At 44.1% G+C, this 26,503-nt stretch overlaps 3 protein-coding genes across 8 annotated transcripts in view; 2 read left to right on the top strand and 1 right to left on the bottom strand.

The window, feature by feature from the left end:
* Positions 1-1,232, top strand: part of kz (putative ATP-dependent RNA helicase kurz) — a 34,816-nt gene extending 33,584 nt beyond the window's left edge. The window contains exon 26 of the mRNA XM_077653634.1: positions 1,008-1,232. Within this exon, the coding sequence (XP_077509760.1) occupies positions 1,008-1,090 (83 nt within the window). The 3' untranslated portion in view covers positions 1,091-1,232. The remainder of the gene's footprint in view (positions 1-1,007) is intronic.
* Positions 1,233-1,405: 173 nt separating this feature from the next.
* Ald1 (fructose-bisphosphate aldolase) lies at positions 1,406-15,559 on the bottom strand. 6 transcript variants are annotated; one of them, XR_013312494.1, is made up of 8 exons: positions 15,390-15,559; positions 12,507-12,634; positions 11,323-11,589; positions 10,098-10,258; positions 7,007-7,265; positions 4,383-5,590; positions 3,293-4,334; positions 1,406-3,240 (listed from the first exon to the last, which is right to left on the bottom strand). XR_013312494.1 is itself a non-coding variant. In XM_077653641.1 (8 exons), exons 3-8 carry the CDS (start codon positions 12,616-12,618, stop codon positions 1,638-1,640), a joined length of 1,092 nt encoding a protein of 363 aa, XP_077509767.1. In that variant the 5' UTR covers positions 12,619-12,634; positions 14,554-14,605; positions 15,390-15,518; the 3' UTR covers positions 1,406-1,637. The 6 variants fall into 6 exon arrangements, 4 of the variants coding, with proteins under 4 accessions (XP_077509767.1, XP_077509765.1, XP_077509764.1 ...); XM_077653641.1 differs by lacking the exon at positions 3,293-4,334 and adding an exon at positions 14,554-14,605 and having other exon boundaries at positions 1,406-1,730; positions 5,391-5,590; positions 15,390-15,518; XM_077653639.1 differs by lacking the exon at positions 3,293-4,334 and adding an exon at positions 14,554-14,605 and having other exon boundaries at positions 1,406-2,943; positions 5,391-5,590; positions 15,390-15,517.
* Positions 15,560-15,797: 238 nt separating this feature from the next.
* LOC144120868 (rRNA methyltransferase 3, mitochondrial) lies at positions 15,798-25,679 on the top strand. Its single transcript, XM_077653636.1, has 5 exons — positions 15,798-16,193; positions 16,423-16,667; positions 18,031-18,192; positions 21,345-21,539; positions 24,234-25,679. Exons 1-5 carry the CDS (start codon positions 15,958-15,960, stop codon positions 24,659-24,661), a joined length of 1,266 nt encoding a protein of 421 aa, XP_077509762.1. The 5' UTR covers positions 15,798-15,957; the 3' UTR covers positions 24,662-25,679.
* Positions 25,680-26,503: the final 824 nt, after the last annotated feature.

Genomic DNA, 26,503 nt, shown 5'->3' with positions numbered 1-26,503 from the left:
CCCTGCATTTCAGTTGGAAAATGAGCAGCTTATGTATGCAATTTTCTTTACTGCTATCTTAACTAGAATCTGATATAAAGCACTGCAGTGAAGTCTTATCTACGCTACATCCTAGTAGATATTGATGAGTGAGGGAGTTTTATTCAGTGGTATAATTACCAAACTCTGCTTTTCATATATCTTGAACTGAAATTTCTGAACGTTTTACAGTAAATAAAAGAAATAAAAAATTTTGGTGGTATAGGTGGCATTTGCCTAGTGCTTGATATTTTATTCCCTAATCACCTGGTATTTAAGATTAATCAAATTTTAACTCTTGAAACACATGAAAATCTTCATTTACAAAGTTGTAGTGCTTGGCAAAAAATGCATGCTAATCTCTTCAAAGGAATTTGTCATTACACAAACAAACATTTTTTTTGTGTGTAGCTATACACTTTATGCACCACAAGATTGTGTGTGTAAGCATAATTCTGACTCGCTGAATACGGTTCATTTTCCCATGTTGGAAAATGGCCAAGCAGTTTATTTTTCTTTTGTTAGCATGGTTGCGACATTGTGGATAAGAACCAGCCTTGCAGTCCGAGGTACCCTTGTTCAATCCCATCATTGCGTGAAGTCAAAAACACTATTATGCATTGTTACAGTATTCACAATGCATGTTGTGCATGGGGACAGATTTTCAGTGGAGCCAACCAGAAGACATTCAAATAAAAAAAAAACATTGGCCTCATGTTTGTGCAGATTTCTTGGCTGCTGCTGTAGCTGCTGTTAGTACGACGGTGGTCAAAGAGACAGCTTTGCACCTTGGGTAAAAAGTTTTATGTAGTGGATGAATTTGTGTGCAATTGTGGTATAGCATATTAAACGAAAAACTGCACTAGCCATCTGCTAAGAATGCGGTTTTGGTAGTTGTAGAATGAACCTGCATATGTTCAGCATTTCATGTCGGGTGATTATAGACTGCTAGCCATAACCAAGCCCTTTCTATCTGCATGGACGGACAGACCTGCTGAGAGAGTACCTGGAATGGATACAAGAGAGCCTGCACAACGAAGTCACACTAGCATGGCCTCCGAAGCCGAAGTGAACAGTCAAAGCTGGTGCTCTGTAGTTCATTCCACACATGTACATAAGAAATAAATTTTAAGTTATTGTTGAGAATCCATCGTGGTTGTGTACAATCAGTATTGCAGGAAAACTATGTGGAAACAAAGTGCTGCTGTCAGTGCCCACAGACACATTAGTGTAACATTTTGGAGTGCTGCTTTCAAGGTCCACAAAGCAGAACTTGGGCCTTTGCTTTAGGCAAGTGAGTCTTGCAACAACTACATTTAGAGATCACCGAAAGGCAGCCGGATTAGAAGTTGAGAAAAAACAAAGGAAGAAAAAATGCAACATCGAATGAAGTTAACAACTTGCAACTTTATTGTGCACAGGACAGAGACTCTTGGCAACACCGAATGGCACTAGCATAGAGGGGAATGTCCAGACCACACCGGAAGGCATAATTTTGATGCATTACATGGGTAGACGTGGGAGAGGGGGGTCACATGCCACTACAGCTAGGCAAGAAAAGAAAGTTCTGCGAGTCCTATGCAGATGCCAATTATGATGGAATGGGGGAATAGAGGAGTCTAGTACTCGTGGTTTTTGATAAAGAGGATCTCTGAGGCGGCCGCTCCAGCGACACCTCCGGCGTACTTTCCTAGAGCAGCTTCACTGCAGGCCTGTTGGAACAGAACACATTATCACAAAAGCTTATCAACCACAGTGTCACAGCTACTTCACAGAAAGTTTCCAACAAAACTCGCACACTTGCACGTGCTGAACAGTACAAAATTGCAGTCTTTACATTTCACTACCTCTTAAATGCTACTGAAATGGCACAAGCCCACACACAGCCCAAATCACAAAGGTACCGCAAGCTTTAGATTTGTCTGTATAAAAGCTTGCAGATCAACAGTATCCACAATGTACTACAATGTCTTCAGAGACACTACAAAGATATGGGACAAGACCAAAAGGAACCTTTTGTAAACAAAGGAACCAAATGGAAAAACAATATCCGAAAAATAAAAACATTGTAAACAACTTTGACAAAGCATCGGTGGCACTGGTAAAAAAGGTTTCTAATGCATACATGCTAGCCAGGCTTTGGTGCACAGAATAATGCAGTACAAAAATATATTTATGGCATCAATAGAGATACTAAAATAGCATGCAGTAAATAAATGTAAGCATTACAATTTACACAAAGAAAAGGCTTGGAATGCAATGTGGACATGCTGACATCTTCATGCATAAAAGCTACTATATTATATTACTCTAACGCATCTTGTAAAAGCAGAAAAGAAGGTTAAGGTATAAGGAGCAATTTTTTAAGAAGGTTTGTTTAAAAGCAACAATTCTCTCCATAGAAGTGCCAAAAGCCATAAAAACAGCATGTAAATAGTTTTCCAAACAGAAGCAAAGAATACTTTGCACATGCAAAAATTGCTGCTAGTACAGTGACAATAATCTGCCTGCACACACTACTCAAAGCCACTGCAACTGGACTACACTGAAAGAGTGCAGAATGCATCGGTGCACCAGTACTAATTCATTGTGCAAACACCAAGATTGTTCATTTTCACCAGTACAGCATTACTACTCATTTCAAAACTGGGTAGACTGCTACAGGTGAGTTATCGTGCAGATGAGCATGCTTTGCAGGCAGCACAATTGCAAAAGTACAAGAACAGTTAAGTGCTTCCCCCACCAATAAAAGGGAGAAAAAAACAAAGGGAAGTAACATGGCTATTCCACGGCTTGAAAGCGCTTTCGGGTTCTGCAGTTTTAAAGGAATCAGTAGGAGTGGGTGGGGACAAAGTTGGAGCGATCGGAGGCCAGGCTCTGAATGGAACCCGGGGTGTAGAGCCCTTGGCAAGCCAAATGGTTAGCCTAAAAATGAAAATAAAAAGGGAGGACGGGGTAGGGCAGGGAGGGAATGTGGCAATAAAAGAAGAAAACAACGTGCATTACTAGACAGTCCTTTGCATTTCAAATGAAGGCAATATCACCGTTTGTGTCTTGCAACTTGAGCCAGCTGCAGTATTATGTAGGACGGATCTGTTTTGGTAACCATACTACCATTACAGTCATTGCGAACCACCCATGCCTAAACCAAGCTGTATATTAATACTAGCTGCTGCATAATTACCCACACAAGTGGGTGGAGAAGAGGAATAAGGCTTACAGCTATGATCCAGTACAGCAATTAAAGTACCTGTGCAGCTTCAAGGTGCTATACCTTGCAAAGTAGATCTGCAACAGCTGCAAACGTTTTTGGGTGGCTCTCTTCAACCACAGCTACTTTATGCAAAGATGTGCTGCTAGGATACCTACCCTGGCTAAAGGGCTCAGCAGGGCCCCACAATGTATTAGTGCTTTACCTGGAATGCCAACACCACAGCACTGGCGAGCCCAAATTCCTGCTATCATGGATACCCGACGAAAGGTGGGGTCTTCAATCACAATAAAATGGTGACTTTATTGATCTAGCAGCTGCGACAGTACTGGACCCAAACGAGTGGATTCCACACGAGCATTTGCCTACAGCCTTCATTCCACTCACGCTGGCTGTATGCACTATCACACGGCAACATTTCATTTTTGAGTGGCCACAAATGCTACTGAACAAGACATTTGCGTGTCTTCCTGCTGCAGCCAGGTAAATCTGCAGGCACTCTACAGGCTGCGAAGCCTGCATTTGCCTTTCCATGCTACAAATGTAAACACTTTGAAATGCAAACACAAGCATCATGCAAGGGTATGGTGCAATCATCCCATGCTCACTACAGTAGGCAAGATCCACGTGCTGCATAAAAGCAAACAAGTGCATTAATCACAGTCTTCTTTTACACATTGCACAAAAGGGCCCCAAGTCAACTGTTCACCCCTTTTCCATACTCCTTTCAATCCCTTGCCATGCTTTCTAGCTACGGCTGTGTTGGCACAGACTTCCACCAGCGCACAATGACCTGCAACTTTGAAGGGATATTGAACACAAACAGAAGGTTGCCTGTATCGATACGGCACTGCGGTCCAACTACAAAGAGACCACTTTCACTGAAAACAGGTTTTTATCAGTTAAAAAAATAAAGAAATACGAGCATTTCCATCAATGCCCGATTTCACGGGTAAAATGCTTGCGTCGATATCAATTTTTAGACACTGATACCAGAAGCTGTGCTCCACAGCCATTCATTTAAAAACTGCGGCAACCTCTCTTTTTCGGTAAGGACGGCAGAAGTTTAAAATCCAATTTTGCCACCAATAAACACACGTTTTGCCTCCCGCAAACATCAACATAGCGTGTAAGAGCCTGAGAATCAATTTACCGAGAACAATAATTGGATGAATTTATCCTCCATCCAATTAAAACTGTGGCACAGTCGAACAGAAAGGGCTTCATTACTTGATATGTTGCCATGTAGGCTGCTACCAATAGGTGCTGTTGGAATGTGCTACCTTTCCAGAGGGAAGCATTTTACAAAATGCTAATGCAGCTCACCCAGATTTTTGCCACTTGGCCACTGTACTTGAGCAGAATTGATGCAATCACACAGTCACAGCTCTCTACAGATAAGCTGCTTGGAAATGGAAGCCTTGATGGCTCATGATTCTAGACACCTTTAGGTTACTGCATAACTAGATGCCTAAAGACTGCAACTTTCAAATATACTACAAGTTTCCACAGCCAGAACACTGCGTTACAGCAAGCATCGGTATCACTGTGTTAACCATTAAGTTCATTTAAAAGGCAGTTAGGGCGAAATAGTACTTTTAAAACCAGAAGAGCACCTGCAACAGATGGCGAACACAGCAACATCCACAAATGTTTGTTACATGAAGGAAAATTTCAACCAGACAAAGTGAACGTTTGTCTAAAGCCTAGAAGTAGCTTTCAGCATGAAATGTTTCTCTGCAGCACCAGTATCTGTGCATATTTATTAAACCTTCATACTACTCCCACAGCCTTGCCCTCTTATAGCAAGAGTTGTTTGTATCTAAGAACAGTTTATGGAAACTTATGGCACATGACTTCAAGATGTGTACCCACAATGGGAAAGCAGCAATGAGCTTCATTTCAGCCAGCTACAAATGAAGCCCTGTCTACAGCTTCCAATGAATCCGAATTGTACACTGTGCTTGAGGTGCCAATTGCTCCATGGGTTGAGAAGCATTTCATGCTAAACAAGACTTGAAGACTAACACCCCATGCCTAGACCGCTGCCCTACAATGCCCTGTCAAGCAGTTACTTGCTAGCCAAGCTTACAGTAGAAAGGAAAGATGTGGTAACCACCCTGCTTCCGATGGACTACCACAGTCTTCACGTTCAGCTTACCTTAGCGCGCTTCAGGAATTCATCCTGGCCGGCCTTGACATTGCCGGTCTTGCCACCCCAAGCCTTCAGGGCGCTGGCTTGCAGGGCACGACCATAGCTGAAGGTAAGTGCCCAGGGCTTCTTGCCCGGATACTTGTTGATGGCATCGAGGTTGACCGATGCCTCCTCCTCAGACTGACCACCAGACAGGAATGTGATGCCTGCAGCCATGCGGAATAAAAAAAAATAAAACAGTAGGCTGCTTGATGAAAGTAGTTTGCCAAAGGAAAACACATGCCAGAGAGAACAACACCGGATATGTGCAATGAGCGGACCCTACTCGAGAATAAGACAAGCACACCCCAGGTCATTCAAAAACTGCCAGGGCACATGCGGAAGCACCGAGGCCTCAGACACCCAGAAAGGATGCGTACAGCTGACTAAACTAAGACCAGCACAGCCCTCTCCCCATTGTAACAAAGTACAAGTGAAAAAAGAAATACGGCTGAATCATTTCAGCAGCATGGAGAAAGGCAACCTATGCTCTTGAAGTGGGCAGCATTAGTTACTGGAAAAGTTGAATTCTGATGGACAGAGTATTCCAAAGCCTTCAGTGAGTGCAATAACCCTTTGCAGCACAGCGTATACGATTGTACATGCAACATTTAGATCTTTTTTGAAGCATCTAAAGACACTGTCACGAAGTCGGTGGCTCGGGCTACATTTAAAATCCCTGCTGGACAATTAACAGGGCCATTTCATGCCTAAAAAAAGAATCATTCTTGAAAAACAAATAATAACTGAAGTTGCGAAGTTCTACGGAGCGCCTAGGAAGTGTTGTAAATTTTTTCTTCTCTGGCATGGTGGAATAAAACGTTTTACTAATGGACATTTAGCTGATTCTTCGTTGAGGAAACAACTTTAGATGATAACCAAAATGATTAATTGTGGAATTGTTTTTCTGAAGAACAGGGCCAAAATTCTGCAAGCTTGAATTCCCAATGTTTTGTTAGGCATTCTTGTTATTTTTGCGAAGTACGGGGATTGAAGCATACACAAACTTTCAAGGTTTTTCTTGATAGTCGAACATAATGCATGTCTGAAAGGGTTGCCTTTTTATGCCATCATCAGTTTGTGGGCGAAAATGTAGCTGGTCCCAGATCCAGAGTAGTCGGACAAGTAGGAGCTAGCCCAGGAAAAGCTGTGCTTCATGTACAGTAAGCCAGATCAGCTTGGATATTGGGACTGTTTCTCGAATTAATACTTCCACATACCGATTTTTCACCAGCTGTTCATTAGTCACATGAAAGTCTAGACCATCCATGGCTAGTTTCAAGCAAAAGCATCAGTTTTGTATTATCTCAACGGGCATGACTAGCGTAGACTAAGAGTGAAGGAAACAAGGCATTGATGAAGAGGAACAGAAACAGTGCTGCGTCCCTATGCGTTCGTCTATGCCTTATTTCCTGCGCTGGTCACTTACAATGAATCGTTTGCTTGCCCAACTAAAAACTTTCCTAAACATGATTAAATCAGCGTAGACTGAAGCAATTAGCAATTCTCCAGTTAACAGTTTAACAAACTGGATGAAGCCAATAGCTGAAATGGTTTCACAGAGTGGGGCAGTGCACACTCACCAGGAACGGCAGCTGGCACAGTCCTCTGCAGGGTGGTGACAGTGGCGCGGGCAACGTCGGCCGGCGTGTACTTCTTGGTGCAGCTCTGGCCAGCAGTGACCATGTTGGGCTTGAGCAGGGTGCCCTCCAGATAGACATGGTGGTCACTCAGAGCCTTGTACACAGCTGCCAGCACTTCCTCAGTAACCTTCTGCGCCCGGTCCAGGTCATGGTCACCATCGGGAAGCACCTCGGGCTCCACAATGGGCACGATGCCACCCTGTGCCAAGAAGGAGAGGCAGCGTGAAATGAGGAGAATTCATTCAGCCACCTGTACTTTTTGCACATCCCAGAAGGCAAAGGAAGCACAAGTTACCGAAGAGGCACTGAAAGCTACATTAACGTTTCAGCTCTCGCACTCTTCCTGCAGGAGAAAGATCCATGCAAAAATGCCATACAGCATTGCATTGCAGCTGAGATCTGTATACAAGGATCCCATTCATTGGGTTTGCATATTAAAGCAGATTATGATGATGACAGCAAGCTGTAGACCTTAATGCCTCTGTGTTATGAGAAAAATAGTAGAACAAATGTGAAACATTGTATTATCTGAAAAAAAAAAAAAAAAAAGATCTTTTCAAACCACTAAAATTTTGAGAAAGGCAAAGCAAAGGAAGCAACCCTGTTAAAAATGTAGACAGTAACTAAGTTGAATTAACACGGTGGTTTGGTCCTGTCTTGTTTGTTCCTTGTCTTCTGTGTGCGTTTTATTCATGCTGCGAAACTTGTCTCCATTATGAACTGTAACTAAGTTCCCAGTTTACACCGTGGAATGCCTGCTTTATCATACGAATAATTTTCTCTTCTGCTCACAGACCTACATGAATTGCAAACATCGCCGCAGAAACAGCCTTTTCCAACATTTTTATCAAAGGAAGGTCAATGTGTCAGGTGCCAGAAATGCAGGTTTCCTACTGAAATTAATGATCCGGAGTTCCCTGGGTTCGAACCCGACCGTGGCGGCCGCGTTTTTATGGAGGAAAAACGCTAAGGCGCCCGTGTGCTGTGCGATGTCAGTGCACGTTAAAGATCCCCAGGTGGTCGAAATTATTCCGGAGCCCTCCACTACGGCACCTATTCTTCCTTTCTTCTTTCACTCCCTCCTTTATCCCTTCCCTTACGGTGCGGTTCAGGTGTCCAAAGATACATGAGACAGATACTGCGCCATTTCCGTTCCCCAAAAACCAATTATTAATTATTATACTGAAATTAAATACATGCAAAAGGTGACTCAAACGGCAAAACAGCCTAAAATTTCTGTGGCCAATGCAGCACCGGTAGACTGAACAGGTTTGTATTTTGCTTTGCATTTACTGTGTGCACCTGCATATTTATTAGCAGTTTTACTGTCCTTAGATTGATAAGTAATAGGAAATTGTAATCACGATGTAATAAGATCTTTCTTGAAAAATCCGGTTGTGAATTTCTGCAAAGGGACCATTAGGGAGGTAGTACAACTTTTACCCAACGTTTTCAACGCCTGGGCATTACAGGAAACTGCTACAGTCAAACCTCATTATAACTAAACGGTTTATAAAGACATAATGGATATAACGAAAGAATGACGATTCCTCTTGGAAGCTCTGTCAACACTCGGTATAATGAAGCTGCGGCTGTAACGGAGTAATCACCTGGCCCCTTCACCTTTATAACAAGGTCCAACTGTATTTACAAGCTTCAAGAGAGCTGAAATTCATTTTATGCTAGAGGAAAAGGCTGTAATAAGGTAGAACCCCTCCATAGTAAAACGAGGGAACAGCAAAAATCTTTACTGGTTTGGTTTATGGGGGTTTAACGTCCCAAAGCGACTCGGCCTATGAGGGACGCCGTAGTGAAGGGCTCCGGAAATTTCGACCACCTGGGGTTCTTTAGCGTGCACTGACATCGCACAGTACACGGGCCTCTAGAATTTCGCCTCCATCAAAATTGCGCCGCCATGGACGGTATCGAGCCCACGTCTTTCAGGTCAGCAGTCGAGCGCCATAACCACTGATCCACCGCGGCGGCTTCAAAAATCTTTACTCTATCAGGGTCTTTACTTCGTCAGTTGTTGGTGATGGCACCGGCCTGAGGACGCTCCCTGGTAATTCATTGACTACTTGCGAAACACAGCATAAGTTTATAAAATCATCCCGCTCTTATTGTCCCTTTGTGATACTAATTATTTTCAGTTAACACGTTCTCAATTTTGTTTATGTCTTGAGGAAGTACTGCAGTTGCACAAATACAATGTGGCTACGAATATAACAAGTTTTATTTCATGCGAAAACGAAAGTTCTGCGTGAGCACAGCGTCATTTTCTGCAGCCTCAGCGTCGTTCAAGAGGCAATAGTTAAACGCACGACACAGTCGAGGCGCAGCGGCACTGTGGAAGCGGTACTGCCGCGCCTCCTTCGCGCTGCCGCCCCCTTCGCTCTTACTTTTGTTCCTTACTCTTCACTGGATTTTTCACTTTGCAATGAGGGAGTTTTACGTCCCAAAGCGACTCAGGCTACGAGAGACGCCATAGTGAAGGGCTCCGGAAATTTCTACCACCTGCATTCGTAGCCAGCTTTATTTTTTTTTTCTGGGCCCACGGCGAGCTTTTCCTCACAACCCCAAGGAGTTCCAAGAAAGAGCACACTTTTATAGTCTTTGGTATGCATTTACCACCGAATGTTGGCCTCGCACGTGCAGCATTGTCATCTGTCTGTAGGACGTACATCGCCACAGCCAGACGCTTTTTACTATAGCCATTTTTTTAATCTTTACTATAACCGAGAAAAAAGGTACAGTCATCTATCTCTGGGAGACAAAATGGGACCGCGGTTTTGCTTTACAACATGCGAGTTTACTATAACGGGTTTCTACTGTACAAGTTAAGCAGCATTCTGAATTTACTCTTTCACAAAATGGTCTTTCGAAAGTTCAAAAGACGCAGCAAGAAATTCGTTCCTTTTCACAAATTACAGTAGGTTTTCACAAAAAACAGGAAAAAGGAAGTTAACGCAAAGGAGTGAGCCTCGGTTATGCAGAATTACACAAGTGAGTTAAAATGCAAGCTCGGTCTTACCTGCTGGCAGCAGACAGCATAGCGAGCCAGTACGTTGGCGTTCTCCAAGATCGACAGGGGCGACGGGCAGTGGGGGCGGATTTTCAGGACACAGCGCCACTTGGCAAAGCGGCAGCCATCCTTGCGGTACTGAACACATCGCTTGGTCAGATCATCAAGACCTGCACAGAAAAAAATTGCACGAGCGAAGTTGTCCGTCAGTATAATTTGTCATGTTAGCACAGCCTAAAGTAAAACTCCTGGTGCACTTTCAACATAACTGTTCAAGTGCCCTTCAGAAACTTGCTCACAAAGTTGGTGGCAAAACAATTTCCTATCTCGATAAGATTTTGTGGATGTATCTCTTACAAAAAGTGCAGCTAAGCCACAGCAGCCAGGCACAATACACTTGGGAGATAAGAAGATCAGACACTGGGAATAAGAAGTCTCTCCACTGGGGCTAGCCTCGAGATACGACAGGCGGCAGACATTATCTTTAATAACAGCAAGCATAGCTGTCTGGAACCGCCTCAAGCGCCTGTCTGGGGAGCCTCAAGGTAAACCAAGGACAATGGAGCTTAGGAGAGCTCTTGGATGTCATAGCCCACTGAGGTCACAAACACTTGAGGCCATTTCAGTGAAATCTGTCCAAAGGTCTAGTTCTTGTTCGTTGATAAGGCTAGGTGGCAGGATAGAAGTGCAGCACAACCCACTTAAAGAGAGCCTGATCTGCCAGTATTCAAAAACAGCTTCGATGCAAGACTCCTGAAAAAAAAAAGTAAGGGGGTGGGGGGCACATGGCTCCATTGTATAATACGGTTCTGGAGCATGCATAAACTGCTTTTCAGAAAAGGCCTAAAGTTATAAAGCAAAGGAACTGTCTTGTGTCCCTAATGCAAAGGACCACGGTAAATAATAGAAAACTGGGGTTAATATAAAAAGCTTTTCAAAATGTAGGTAAAGTAGGTCAACTATGACAAATCTAGTGAGAATTCATGACCCAGAGTTGCTCTTAGAAACTGCTCTTAAACTTCCACAATGACAATTTCTAAGGAAGAAAATTACTCTGCATGTATCAACGAATGATGCTTTATGAAACAGCCTGTAGGGTACTAACTGTAATTGCTAGCTGAATACAAATTAGCAATTACCAGATGCACTCTAACTGCAATGCAACAGCGAAGTTAAGGCAATTTGCACTTTTTTTTGCACTCTTACGATGCAGCAAAAAATTTCCCATACACACCTTGTGTAGTGCTCTCATCATCAGTGCCCATGAGCGGAATAACGCCTTTGTCCACTTTGATGCCAGGGATGATGCCACGGTTCTCAAGGATCTTCACAAATGGGGTTCCATTGTCAGCCTGCTGGTAGAGCGTTTCATGGAACAGGATGACTCCACTGATAGCGCTGTTCATCTGTTCGTTGCAAGTGAACAAAAGCTGCCGGTACTGGCGCCTGTGCTCCTCAGTGTTCTCTACACCAATGCCCTGGAGACGCTTGCCCATGGTGGCTGCACACCAGGAACAAACGAGGAGGAAAGATGCCACTGAAGACTGGGCACTGGAGAATCCGATTCAATATGGCCACGGCAGGCTTCAAGAACAAACGATCTGTTTAGTCGAGTGCACTACCAGAACACAGCTTTGAGGCAAGGACACACTGCAACAGCTTCAGAGTGCTACTAATTATGACGGATACCTCACATGTCAAATTGAGTCACAATTTAGTCAGCTGCGGTACAGCAGCAAAACAATCTGTCACTGAAGAGGTGTAATCACAGGCTAATTATAATTAACCCAAATTAGACAGCTACAGCTACATTTAAGAATTTTTTCTTTCCCTTCAAATACAGGCTCAAATTGAAAAGTGCCATACTGTTCATGGTTTATTATGTCAAAGTGCAGCCTGAAGTAATCCGAGAACAGAAGCAGACAGCGTGAAGTGAAAGTGATAAAATGCACTTGCATTATATATTGTAATGACTTCAGCATGAAAAAGTTTCAAAAATTCTAAACCAGGGGCTCAACGTTGGTGCCAGCAGCAGTGCATGCAAAAGGCCTGCTCAAAGAGTGTCCATTACCCATGATGCATGGAATGCCTGGTGTCAGCTGGTACTGGAACCAGTGTTAGTCTGAAAACCTTACTAAAAAATGTGCCGTTTTTATTTTAAGCCTGCAGACTTCACGAGCACATAAGGTTGCTCCCACCAAAACATGACAATTCCATCAGAACTAGTGCACCATTCTTTTACCATTTTAATACAAAATGGCATATCTAACATTTGCCAGTGGTAAAGCTGGGATGCAAAGGAAGAGAAGTAGCCTTGACTAATATTTGGTAACTTCAGAATTCATAGAAGAGCCCTTCGGAAGCTTGAGCACATTGGTAAGCACAGATAACTTAATCGCATCTCCCTGCTGCACTCACCGGTACTCTCGTCAGCAGCCAAGATGCCCTTGCCCGGGGCAACAATAGCCTCTGCAGTCGCCTTCAGCTCCTTCATCATCTCAGGTGGCAGGTAGGAAAAGTGGCCAGCCATCTTGCACTGCTGTTAGCTGCAAAAGAGAAATGGGAAGATGACACAAACACTTGCTGGCACAGAGGTGCTCAGTGCGGACTGAAATTGTTCGCATAGAAAAGTGCCATGTCCTTAGCTTAGTATTCTCGGCTGCCGAAAAGTATGAATGTAAGCCAACCAGCTGAGCTTCCAATTTTAACTCGTTTTGCAAAGCATAAAATAACCAGTGGTTTGTTGAAATGTAATGTACATTGACAGTGAGCGGGGGCTAAACACTGTTCACAAGTTTGTTCATAACAAAGGCTCATCCAGAAATTGTTAAAAAATTTAAACCCCATTATGGTGTGTGGATACTGAATGTGCACCTATAAGGCAACCACTTCGTATGCATTTAGGCCTATTTTATTCAGTTTCTATGTTACTTGAGTAATCTCCAGATAAATACAGACATGGTTATAGATATAAAATAAGGGCTAGAGTCAATGCACATCAAGTTGCCTTCCTGAAATACGTTCAAAAAGATGGGCAACCTCCTCATGCGAGGCAGCAATATCAGCAGAAATATAATGTCTTGTTGGTCCAGCATCATTTGGTCAGTTGGCTTTTTTTTCGTCATGTCTTTTTGTTGTTTCATATTTCATTCATTTTGTACTTGCTGTGTCATGCCTTGTTGTATTGCTTTTTTTTCTTCCTCTTTTTTTTCTGGCCTATTCTTCTGTTATGTATCCTCATCCCCCCTGCAATAATGCCTTCGGGCACTGCAGGTATTTCCAATAAATAAATAAATAAATAAATGTCAAGATCGGAACTTGAACAGATGCAGAGATGCACGGTGTACAGCAACAGAATTGTAGTGTTATTTTAACAAAGAGAAGGTTAGAAGATTGATAGAGGAAGTCAAGGGAGGGGTGAATTTGCAAACATGCAAGAATTTTTTTTTTTTAATTTCAAAAGGGAAAGCCAAAATTGAGAAGAAAAATTTAACAGGGAGGTAACAGACTATCTGGTGCAAGCTGCTGCCCGATACAAACTGCAAAGGCATTATCCATCCTTGGTGCTCTGCGACACTTAGCTCAAGGTGCAAAAGCAAGCTCAACCACCAAGCACACTTATTATGTGCGTTCTTAAGAAAGTGAACTTGGTGTTATACGTCATTTTTATAGCCTCAAATTTTGATATCACGAATGAATATAAATCTGCAAACCCCCATATCTATCACGACCAGATCATGAGAAGGCAGCCTATATTTTTCATATATAATATGTTTGAAGCCGTATTCGGTGCTCTTAAATCATTCTCAAATCAGTTGCGTTTTTTTTCTTAGACAGAAATTAGGAGTTGACGGTGGGTTTCAAGGTTCTCAAGATATTGCATTACAAGCATCAGGAGAGTTTTAGGCGGTGATAAACTTGGGAACCGTTCAACACAGTCAAATGGCCACCCAGCTAACACAGACAACAGATGTGTAGCCATACCTCGAAGGAATATGTCAGGACTACCCTAAACAAAAGAAAAAAAAGCACTGAAAGATGAGAAAGATCTGAAGGCCGCAGCTGAAAGCCGCGAGCACCTTTGTCCCGGAAGAATGCAGACCGGCGGGAGTCTTTATAAATAGAAGCCCACAACGAACGGCTTCCTTTGCGCGAAGAATAAACAGTTACCTGTATATGCTTCCAGTTATTTACTCAAATACACGACAAGCAAGAAACTGCACAGCATAATCCAAAGTTTGACGAAAGGTTCTACTTTAAGCGAGCGTTATTTCAGCCAGCAAAAAAGCGTCCAAACCAAGCTTCGTCCGGCGACTGGATGTAATCGCACAAAATATACAATCGAACTGGCGGGCAATTCGAGGAGAGAACTAGATACGCGATCCGCCTGAACGAGTACGTCGATTAAGGCGCCTGCCTCTACTCAAGATTGTAAACAAGATACAAGAATTTCCGCCAAGGTCACCTTGAACGTCAACTCCGACGGCCTTTGGCCCTTGCGCAAGCCTATCTTCGCCCTACAACAATCATAAAACAGACCAGACGCACTTGTTTGAAACACTGCCAAGGCGAGCATGGCACGTACTACCAAAGCGAGCAACGACCTTACTCGGGAGAAAAACCAGCTCTCAAAGCAAAATATGAAAGCAAGGCAATAATTTGTGAGGTTTATTGGGCGCTAGCAATCATGTAGACCGAGACAGGGGCGATAAAATTCGACGAAGTTAAAATGATCCTGTTAACCTGTTAGCACTGAAGCATCAAGTCGCCAGTTCAAGGTACTACAACACGACTACATCTGGGAGCTTTTCTGTGCTGTGTCCCGTGGCAACGTTTATGCGCGCATCATCTTATCAGTTTATCATGCACAGCAAGAACAAAGTCAGCGGAGCGCAAAAAATCAAATTCATTCTCTGCAGCTATGTGAAAGAGCCGAAATTTTTTCTTTGACACACGAATCTGACAATTATTGATGCTGCAATGTTGCACCACATCGAGCTTCGAACAGTGCCAAGACATTAAACGTCCGAAAGTCGCGCAAGAAAGCAGAGTAAATGCGCTTACTGCGGATATTTGTGAAAAGCTGTAAGACTAGCTCCTACGAAGTATCTAACCCAAGCGGAAGGGATAATAGTTTTGCCAAGGCGTTCTAACGTAACACTAGACGGAAGTGTCATTCCGAAAGGCGAAACGGTCGACATGGCTCGCGACACCGCTCTCGTGCGGCTGTTCGAAACCCCCGAGCTATCCCGTCGAGGCGGCTCAGCTGGACGCGTCCGCTAGAGCAGTGGCAGAACTCACCGGACCGAAGCTCGCGAAAGCACTTCACGGGTTGAAAGGAGTCTCGGCGAGCTGCTCAGTCCGGCCGACTGCTGCCTTGGAAGTCCGAACGCCTGATGCCCAAGGTGACCCGTGCAACCTGCCCAAGTACCGCAGGCGAGTGAGGCGACAGGGGGCGGGGCGCCGATCACGAGCCGCGCGCTCTCTTGCTCGCTTTCTTCCTCAGCGTCGTTTCGCTAGCAGCGCATCAGAAAAAAAAACTAGCAGAATTTTTTAGAATTCTATGCATAATTAAGCACACAGTTTTGCTTAACAAGCCATATTTTCAGTCAGCATAAACGCTGTTGCGTCTTAACCTTGTTTTAGTTTCGGTTCTTGTTTCTTTCTCGCTAGTGGCAGCAGCGAATCCATGCTGAGTCTGGCCGAGTCGATGAGCTTGAAAATGGCCGCGCCCTGTAGCGCTTGGCATGTGTGCGCGCTGATCAGTTGCGGGGCTTGAGGTGATGTGATGAACTATCGCTGTGTGAAGCAGTTTAGCAAGCCACGCGGTGTGAAGCTTTAACGAGCGCGAACAGGTTTCTCGGCGACCATGGAATCTTTTGGCAGAAGCATGGCTGCCGTACTAATGAACAGCACGCGCGTTTGGTCCGCTGGTATGTGCGTGCGGCCTGCGCAGGTCCGGCACAAAGGTTTTGCCAGGAGGCCTCAAAAAGTCATCTATCCGAAACCAAAAGTAGATCCAGCGCCGTATGCTAGCGCAGTGGTAGACGAACCTTTATGTGAACCCCGCTACGTCAAACTTGGCAGTGACGACGATGAATTCGCGTAAGTATCCTGTTTTTTCTCTATTCATTTCTTGCCCTCTGATCTTCAGGCCCGCCTGAATCAATCTAGCTTCAGTTGACTGTGTCTTCTATTGTTTTATATCTTTGAAAATTTTTGCATGCCGCTCCCTCAGTTGTCGATTTGCGTAATTTGACGGCCGGACAGCTGTTGAAGGCGCGTGAAGGAGTCTGAACATCAACGATTGTTATGGTATCGTTCCTTCCTTCAGAAACACCATGATGACCCTGAAAGTGAGACGCAAGAGGGAAAAGCTGAACAAGATTCTTCTGGAGGGAAAAAGGCTTATCTGCGACGCTTTGAAAGCCGGCGTCAAATGCGAAAGCATTTACTTCTCCCTTCCCGAACACTTGGAAGGAATGCCCTTGGATACGCTGAGAGAGGACCAGATAAAGAAGGTGTTTTACAAGAAAATGAAAATTTGGTCCGGCTTGACAACATGCCCCGGGATTATGGGTAAGTGTGTCGGTTTCGTGTTATGAGCTGACATGCTGTGCAGCATCTAGTGCAGCGTTCAGTGTTTCGTTCCTGTCGACAGGTTAATACTTGCCCGCAGCTGTAATGCTCGAATGCTTTTAAATTGCATTGCGGAACTATGAACATTGTTGCATAAATCTGCGATCTTAGGTGAAAATGTCCAAATGGGATTCTTTATGGTCCCAGTTCAAATGGTTTATTGACCCATTCCCTGTAGCTGCTGGGGCCATTAGCTACTGGGACCAGTAGCCGCTGGGACCATTTGATACTGGGACCAGTAGCTGCTGGACCAGTACCACTGTAACCAGTAACTGCATGCTGATAGCAGGAATGTTTATTTGGATAAAGCATCTGTGTAATATGTCCTTAGATTTCTAACCTTTCTGACAAGTTACAAAGTGTTTTAAAGAGTTGCTTAATGATAATAAGCGCACTCCAAAAATTCAGGAAAATGGAACCAACCTACACTCAAATGTGTCACCCTGCAGAACCACGCAGATCTGCCTATAGTGAGAACACACAGCTTTAATAGTAGCAAGCACCAACAAGCCCAACAACAAAGCACTGCAATACACATAACTTATATGAGAAACATATACTCACGTATACAAACTGTTACTATGAGCACATGCTTATATATACTCCCTCATTAAGGGCATCCCACAGGTGTCAGTGGGGAACTGTTAATAAACATAGTTTTCTCATTAAATTTCAGCACTATTTTTGCAATTTATAGCAGAAAAACTCGAAGAGATTTAGGTGATTTTGTTGAGGAATACCATTACAACATAAACAACAAAAAAAAAGTTGTCAATCGAACAACAAAAAACTCTCTGTAGGAGCCAGTAGATCCCACTTCAGAACTAGAAGCTCCCAGCAGGGACCATTTCAACCAGCAGCAAACCAAAAGGCTTCCTTCTGGGACCAGTAGAACCCAGCACAAAACCAGAAGGCATTCCTTCTGGGACCAGTAGATCCAAGCAAAAAAACCATTGGGTGCCCTGCAGGGACCATTTCAACCAGCGGCAAACCAGATGGCTTCCTTCTGGGACCAGATGAAACCCTTAGAAACCAGCAGAATACCATTAACAAATTTTCACCTGGGACATGCAAATTGCAGAGCACTAACCACCTATGAGCCTTATATCTGAGCTGTATCGGCATCAAGAAATCCGCTGTAAGGCAGTCTGTTTAGAATCCCGATTGTAAATACACGGAGTGTGCTTTCTCACAGTGGGTGGCAAAATACTTGTATGTATATGCACAGTATTGGATAACGCGGTTCAAAAAAGCAGTATAAAACTGAATAACTGGTGCCACTGTGCTTGTACTCTCATTACAGGAGTGTTCAAAAAACCATCGATGGATGACATTGAGATTCAAAGAATGGGGGTCACAATGCCTGTGAGTGTTATTTTGGACAATGTCAGAGATCCTGGCAACATGGGAACGCTGATACGAAGTGCTGCAGCAGCTGGCTGCAGCCGATTACTGCTTTCAAAAGGTATGCAATGAAATCAGTGGTGGTAGGTATGCTCGGAACAATGTTAACTGGAATATGTGTACTTTGCACTGTCTTTTGATGTTCTCTTTCTGCATAGTGTAGTGTTGATAGGGACACAAATGTTTATATCATAGTCGTTTTCATTTTGTGTTGCTCGTGATGGTATATGCAACCACCTGTGAAAAAGCTTGTCAATGGTACTTGTCTCATTCCCTGTCCAGAAAACATTATTTTTGTTTCCTAAGTGTCCCTGAGGACACTCCAGCTGTGTTCAGTGAAAATAGATTCTCTGGCTCTTTCTGGGTATATTGATGTTTGTCTGGCGGTACAGTGCCTAGAATACTATTCTCGACTAGAATTCTAGACACTGTATCGGCAACAACAAAAATTAGTAGAGCTCAGGTTACTGGCATAGCGCATTAATCAGTGAAAGCTGGTTGGAATCAGCAGCGTTTCCAGCAGGTAAGATTGGTCTGGCGCTGGCACAAGAATACACTGGCACAAGAATACTTACAGACCTTTTATGCACGCGACGAGCCAACCTGACACACAAATAGCTACTTGTTATTGCTTTTCTCTTTTGCACACATTTAGCTGTTTGGCTTAGCCTCTCTTTTCGAGCATGTCTAGCTACTTGTCTTTGGCCTGTTTGTTTCGAGCACGTTCAGGTACTTGGCTTAGTCTCCGTGCTTTGAGCTCATTTGGCCACTGGGCTCCGCCACTTTACGAGCCAGCACCAACGCTAGAGGTGCGGTCTTGCACGTTCAGCTCGGATATCAATGCGCCTTCAACTTTCCTGTCGGAATGGAGAATATCCACTTCTGCCAGCATGACGAATCTACAAGCATCCCACGGCGCACACTTCTCGTGAACATCTGTCGTGGCCTCTTCTGCTTTGCACCTCATCGCTGTGCGCATAAAATTCCGCAATTGACTCCTTGCAGCATTCGCAGGCCTCATGCAGCTGCTGTTACGCTCCACAGATGTGTCTAGCGACCCTCCTCTTCACCTTGTTATACCACTGCGCTAGCCTTTCCATCTCCCCTGCCTCTGTGATGAGTGAGCCATCACAGCCTCAGCAAGCCGCAACACTGCTTTCTCTTTTAAGGCGAAAGCCTTTCTTGCCTCATCAGTGTGCACAAGAAGTGTACAGCGTGTACAAGAAGAAACGTGTGCAAGAAGTGTCGACCTCACCTGTCGATCAAATAAAATGACAGAAAAAGAAATTTCGATGAGGATGGGATTCGAACCTATGCGAGCAGTGCCCAATGGATTAGCAGTCCATTGCCCTAACCGCTCGGCCACCTAATCCGACGAAACGAGGGTGTTTTTGGAAGGCATATGCCATAGAAACGTGAAGGCTAATGAAAAGGGTTCAGCTTAAGTTAAGGACAACGCAGCAAGCCATGGAAAGAAAAGTGGTATGTGTAACATTAAGAGACCGAAAGCGGGCAGAATGAGTGAGGGAACCAACGCGGGCTAATGACATATTAGTCAAAATCGAGAGGAAGGAATGGGCTTGGGCAGGGCATGTAATGCAAAGGCAAGATAACCGCTGGTCCTTAAGGGTAACAGAGTGGATTACAAGAGAAGGCAAGCCTAGCAGGAGGCGGCAGAAGGTTAGTTGGGCGGTTGAGAGTAAGAAGTTTGCAGGCATAGGGTGGGTGCAGCTTGCAAAGGACAGTGTTAATTGGAGAGACATGGGAGAGGCCTTTGCCCTGCAGTGGGTGTAGTCACGCTGATGATGATGATGTAACTTGAAACCAGATATAGCAAACACATTGGATATAACGAAGGTGTGGTATGTCGCAACTCGAAACCGAATATATTGAAGGTGTAGTATGTCATAACATGAAACCGAAACTAATTCGCAAAACGTGAGGCAATCGTGTTGAGCTAGGGAGCTCAACAGGACGGCACAAAGGCTTTCACCTTGACGCATGTAAGGTGATGTAAGTGCTCCCCTGAATTTTTTCTTCTTTCACTCTGGCCATCCTGCCAACCCCCATGGCACGGTTCCCCATCTTTCCTTTTCTTCCTGTCCTCCTCGCTATGCCAGCTGTGCCTGAACAGGCTTTCCCTCTCCTCATCGACAGCGCACTCTGCTCAGCTGCTGCCACAGCAACCGGTGTTGCTCGTTTCTGGCTTTCACTGTTTCTCGGCAGTCGGAGAGAGTAAACGTGTAGTGCCTTATGGCTGCTGTTGTACCCCCTAAATGGCTTGTATAACGCTATTACAGCTTTCGCTGTAAAACCTTCTGTGACTGTGAAAAATTAATGTAAAAATGTTCCCGCCACTGTATCCAAATTTGTGACATCATCGTTTTGATAGCATCAATGATGTTAGTGCGGGTGTAGCGTAGACTCTGGTAGCCGCAACAAAAAATCAGTGTTGACGCAGGCAGTTTACTTGCAAAATCTGCCAGTGATGGCAACACCTGTATTTTGCTTGTTGGTCTTTTATAGCTTATTTAAGGTCAGTTTTCGGTGAGAGTGGTCCCCTTGGCATTAGAGTGGCATAGTCTATCGATACAGGCCAAATTCAGTTTGTTCCCAGTGTCCGTTTAATTAGGTTGCAGACATGAAGGTTAGAGGCTTAGCTTGCCTTTTGTCTATGTGTGACCGCACTCAACTTTTTTATTGTAGTGAAGTCCATATAAAAAAAAAATCTCGGCTCACCTGGCACCATAAATTGAAATGTTTCGTTATCTCCCGACTGACAGATGTGTGGATGAATCTCTAGGGTTTTCATTCAGGTCCGATACAAGGTGTATGTGGCAGTAGTCCACTCAAAACAGTGGGGTGAACTCTCCTTACATACAGTTAGTGGAATTTGGGACTGAGGTGTGGTACTGCATCCCTGAGCAGTGCCACATAGCCATATCTCATCACATTTCATCATTTATTTTATTTATTCAACATTGGCAACTCCTACTGGTTATCAGTTAAATGTTTTTTGTGATGCAACATCATGCATGTGCTGTGATACTTGCCCTTTTGGTGTCGGCAAGTTCATTCGCATTAAAGCTGGTTTTAAGAGTGCAGCGGAGTGTGCTGCTAATTTGAAATGTAACTGCTGTCATTTTTATTTTATTTTACCTGATGTTGAGTGCACATGCACACAACCCAAGCTCTGCACTGTGGTTCTTCCAGGCTGTGTTGACCCTTGGGAGCTCAAAGTACTGCGTGCTGGCGCTGGGTCACACTTCAGAATTCCAATCCACAGTGGAATAGCTTGGGAACACATGCCAAGCTACGTCACCCCTGAGACGGCCATATACCTGGCTGATCACCGGACTGATCAACAATTCAGGCCATCGTCCTCGGAGGAAGAAGATCTAAATGAAGGTAGGAAAGGCTGTCTTGTATGCTGCCTCAGCAGAGTTTAAGCTGAGTGCATTCTCAACTGTCAAGTGATATTTAAGGAGTACAGACTCCTAATTTAGTCTGAGTTCTTGTTGCGTAGTAACTTGCTAGACATGCCCGGTAAATAATTTGTAATTTTATAATTATTATGTCAATTATAATGAATTTATAAACTGCTCTTTGCATGTCCTTTTGCTGAGTTTGAGTGAATTCATATCATGAAGACTGGATCATACACCCTTTTTGTGCATCATTTAGGGAAGGGAGCCAATTTTAAACAATTTTCTGGATAGAGACACACTCCATGTGGTGATTCATGTGTCCTAATGTCTTACACACCATTCCAAAGAAAACTCGCAACCAGAAATTTTCTGTCCATACTCCTTCGAAAGCTGGCGCCAAGAGCACCTGGCTCCTTATGAAGGATCGACTGTTGCAGCTAAATGAAGTGCTGGCACAGGTATTTGCCTGTTCCCTTCTGACCCAAGAATGTGTATGCAAAATGACCTCTCCACCCTAGGGAATGTAGTTGTGATGCACATCCTGCTCAGTAGCCGAAACCAACTTCTTTTTACAGCAACAGTTTAAGGGAATATTTTCTAGTTCATCATTGGCCTTGTACCACCTCACCACACTGATTGGCCAACATGCAATGGCGTCACGCATGCCGTCATCAGTGCACCACGCTGATTGGTCTCCGTGTTCTGATGTCACAAGTAACAGAACAGTAATGCCACGCACAGAACTGTTAGGTCATACCAGTTGGGAAACTGTTTGAGAACGTGACTAGTCCCAGTAAGCCACTTTCCAGGTGCTTACGAATATGGTCTTTTGAAAAGCTTCTTTTTTTTTGCTTCTTTTACCTCCTAATTTAACTGTCCAACTTATACTTGTATGGCTATGTGTTAATGCATCTGTTTCACTAATTTTGTTGCAAGGCGGTTGTGTTTATCAACAGTCTAATTTTTGAACTTGAACACGGTTTACATTATTGACCACGAGCGGCATGCTGATTCATAAACACTCGAATTTTGGCCACCTCGGACCACTGTTTTTCGATACATGGACCCTAAGAGAAGCTTTGCGACTGGTAATATCAAAGAGCTCCGTGCCATGCACACTGTGCCAGAGACGGCAATAACAAATAAACTATATTTTATTCACTGCCGCAAACAGCTGTCTTTTAATCTTGCAGTGCACAGTGATAACTGCCCTGCGAGTTTATGGCTGTTTGTGGATAGAAACATACCCAGTATGTGGCCTCAAGTACAGAACATAAGGCCTGAAAAATGAAGCACTCTAGCTATTACACATGGCATCATATGACCACTTAATTTTATGGTAAACTTTCGATCACTTGAATGAGGAAGATGTTAAGTAGGAGCTGTGGATCAAGCATAGCAAGACACTAGGTTGCACCGTCTCCCTTTTTCGGTTTAGAAGGAAAATTGCTGTGGCCCAGTCTCGATGGAGGCTAAATGCAGAAGGCGCCCGTGTGCTGTGCAATGTTAGTGCATGCTACATGTTTAAGATCCCCAAGTGGTCGAAAAATATTCAGGAGCCCTGCACTATGGCACCCCTTACTTTTTCACTTCCACTGTACTCCCTTCCCTTGCAGCACGGTTGAGGTGTCCACCAAGGAGTGAGACAGTAACTTTCACAAGGCATGTTTCGTTTTGTTTATGGGGTTTAACTTCCCAATGTGACTCAGGCTAGGAGGGATGCCATAGTGAAGGGCTGCGGAAAATTCGCCATGGCTGGGATTGAACCCGCGTCTTTTGAGTCAGTAGTAGCCAAGTGCCGTAACCACAGAGACCTGCAATTCTGGAAAAGTCTAGCCTTGCTAGAATTAAACTTGAGGAGAGGTGGGAGCATGTTCATTGCTTGTCGCATTGTTTGACATTTTCACTTGCCCCAAACTTGTACCTCTCTTTTTGAAAAATGGTTTCGTCTAGTATTCCCTGTACTGGGTGCAAACTCTTGGAGACATGCGTGCAGATTTGCCATGCAATGGAAGCTGTTGCATGCAAGAACAAAAGAGGCAGCAGCAGTTATGTACCATGCTTGTGCAGCGATGGTTACACCCAGACACGTACGCGATACTTTAGGTGCCCATAGCTACACTCCAGGGCTGGTTCAGACGTCTGGCACAGACAAAAGGAGAAGGTTAGCCTTATGTCCACCGTCAAGCCACAAGGCAAGGACGGCGACGTAAGCCACACTTTTCTGCAGGGTGTGCCCTCCTTTTTTTTTTTTTTCCTATATTTGGGCACGACTTCTGTACTGGATTTCAAACTGTTGCATGCAAGAACAAAAGAGGCAGCAGCAGTTATGTACCATGCTTGTGCAGCGATGGTTACACCCAGACACGTACGCGATACTTTAGGTGCCCATAGCTACACTCCAGGGCTGGTTCAGACGTCTGGCACAGACAAAAGGAGAAGGTTAGCCTTATGTCCACCGTCAAGCCACAAGGCAAGGACGGCGACGTAAGCCACACTTTTCTGCAGGGTGTGCCCTCCTTTTTTTTTTTTTTCCTATATTTGGGCACGACTTCTGTACTGGATTTCAAACCTTGGCATGCAATTGTCCAACAGAAATAGCTGTGCCAGTCCACTAGTGCCACATATTGCATTTCCGTCTTGTTGGTAAATATTTATTTTTTTGCCACTGCAGAAGCATCAGACTCTGAAGAGGAGGAAGGGGAGAAGGATGACGAAGTCAGATACACGACCCTAACAGCTGATGGACAGAGGCTAAAAGTGGACGAGTCATACCGTGACATGGACGAGCTAGAAGAGTGCAGCGAGATCCCTCTACCCCATTACGATTACACAGCTGTGGAGTATTCCAAGGCACCTAGCGTACTTGTTGTGGGTGGAGAAGCACATGGACTCAGTCTGCAAGCTCACAAGTTGGCCGTAGACTGTGTCGGTGCAAGGGTGCACGTGCCAGCTAACAATGGTGTCGAGAGCCTGAACACAGCTATCGCGGCATCCATCATTCTGTACGAGATGCGGAGGCAAATTCTCTCTTCTTCCTTCAGCTCTGGGCATTCTGAAGAAGCCAAGTTGACGAAGGGGCACGCAAGCAGCTGTGAATGACAAATCTTTTTTGCGTTTCCAAGTTGCAACACTAGCAACAATTTCTGCACTTTATCAGGACCTTTTGAAGGCTGTGCTGCACTTTAAGTTGTCGCCACGGAGAAGACACAGAATACACGAAAGGACGAGCACTTGTCTCTCACACTGTGTTATTCATAGCTTCAAGTTTGCTTAGATTGTGCATAGTGTGTAAATGCTTCCACTGGGCTCTCGCCGTTAACATTTAGTAAGGGAAAGGCTGAAAAGTACACTTTCCCATAGAAGCTTTGCCTGCATGTACAGGAGGACAGGATTTTTCCTTGTACTGCGCGAGAACTGTAATTATTATATTAAATACCTTTGTTTTTGTTGTATGTCTGGTGTCAGTCTTAACACACATTCGAGCATTGGAGTACTGTATGCAAGGGAAGCTTTGATGTGCTTCACACTATTTTAGACATGAAAAATTTTTAGTGCAACAGATAGCAGCTTGTGCGCCATAGTCATTTAAGATAAAAAGCCCAAAAGAATTCTTGACTATGGATTATGTGATGGACAGCTTGCAAACGTGATGAGAAATTGAAGCACAAATATTTTAAATTTATATTACCACTTATAATAAACTCTCCTTACAAGCCATTAAGGCAGGAGAGTGCATAAATGGCAACATACTGCAAAAGAGTGCAGTGTTCCGCTTTTAAATCTATTGGAAGTGTCTCGTGCCATATTGCACTGCAACCCTCTTCAACATGGCAAAGTGTGTGCAACATGCATGGTTCAATTACAGGATGTCGCATCCGAACTCTGCAGATAACTAAAGGCTACTACAATAAATATTCCGAGAGGGACCAAGCAAGCATATGCATTGCAGTTTCACTGTGTCCCTAAAGCTGTGCAGCAAACAGGTTACCTGCAACTTGGGGCACCAGTTTCACTGTGTGGCAACAATTGTGTAACTGTGGCAGCTATACCAATGCAGAAGATGAATGTATGGGAAATGTGCTATCCAATTCTTTAATAAAGTAATTGCCAACTTCCAGGATGAGCTAAATAGCTATTGCCCTCTATGACCCACCATGCACCATGTTAATGCAGAATTTGCCCAGACTGCCTCCGTGGTGCTACTAAAGGACTAGGGACACCCAATTTTAGTACAGCGTTTTGTTCTTTCACATGATGCGTGAGACATAAGAATACATGGATCACCGCATGGTATTTGCCAACGAGCACTAAATTTATCATTTCTTCTCTTGTGCTATTTTGGTTTCAAGCGAACGATGGCTGCAATGTGTAGTTGACCTTCAGGTCGCATGAGGCATGAAAAAACCTGCAACACAAATGCTGATACATAGTTTTTATCACTACAACACTTAATCCAACTGCTTCAAGAGCTGGAATGACAACAAATAGCATTTCAGCAATAGGGGATATTCAAAATTCTGCAAGTGCACTTTTCTGCATAACAATGTTGTCCAAGAAAAGATGGCTGACCACGAGTTTCCAGCAGAAACAAAGCAAGACTAATTTATTTTGTTTGATTCTTACAAAATACAAGAAAAATGTGTCCCTTCCTTGGCGCTTTGAATGTCTTGTCATGCACCAACTGGCCTGGCCGATTCCCCTTTTGGATCTTGCAAAATACGTTTCCTACTTTCTATACACACCCTTAGTACTAACCTGTCCTGTAGCCCTCGCAGTTCCTTTATTAAGCCAGCCATCTTGTCTTTGGCAACATAGTTATATGCGAGAAAGTGCAATTGCAGAATTTTGAGCATCCCCTATTGTACTGCCATTTGTTTTGTGCCTAATATGACCTAAAGGTTAACTACACATCACACCCATCATTCAGTTGATGAAACTGAA

This window comes from Amblyomma americanum, chromosome 2 (assembly GCF_052857255.1).
Source record: "Amblyomma americanum isolate KBUSLIRL-KWMA chromosome 2, ASM5285725v1, whole genome shotgun sequence".
NCBI classification, from domain to species: Eukaryota; Metazoa; Arthropoda; class Arachnida; order Ixodida; family Ixodidae; genus Amblyomma; species Amblyomma americanum.
The sequence above is the reverse complement of the archived record's forward strand: the minus strand, read 5'-3'. Positions and strand labels throughout refer to the sequence as shown.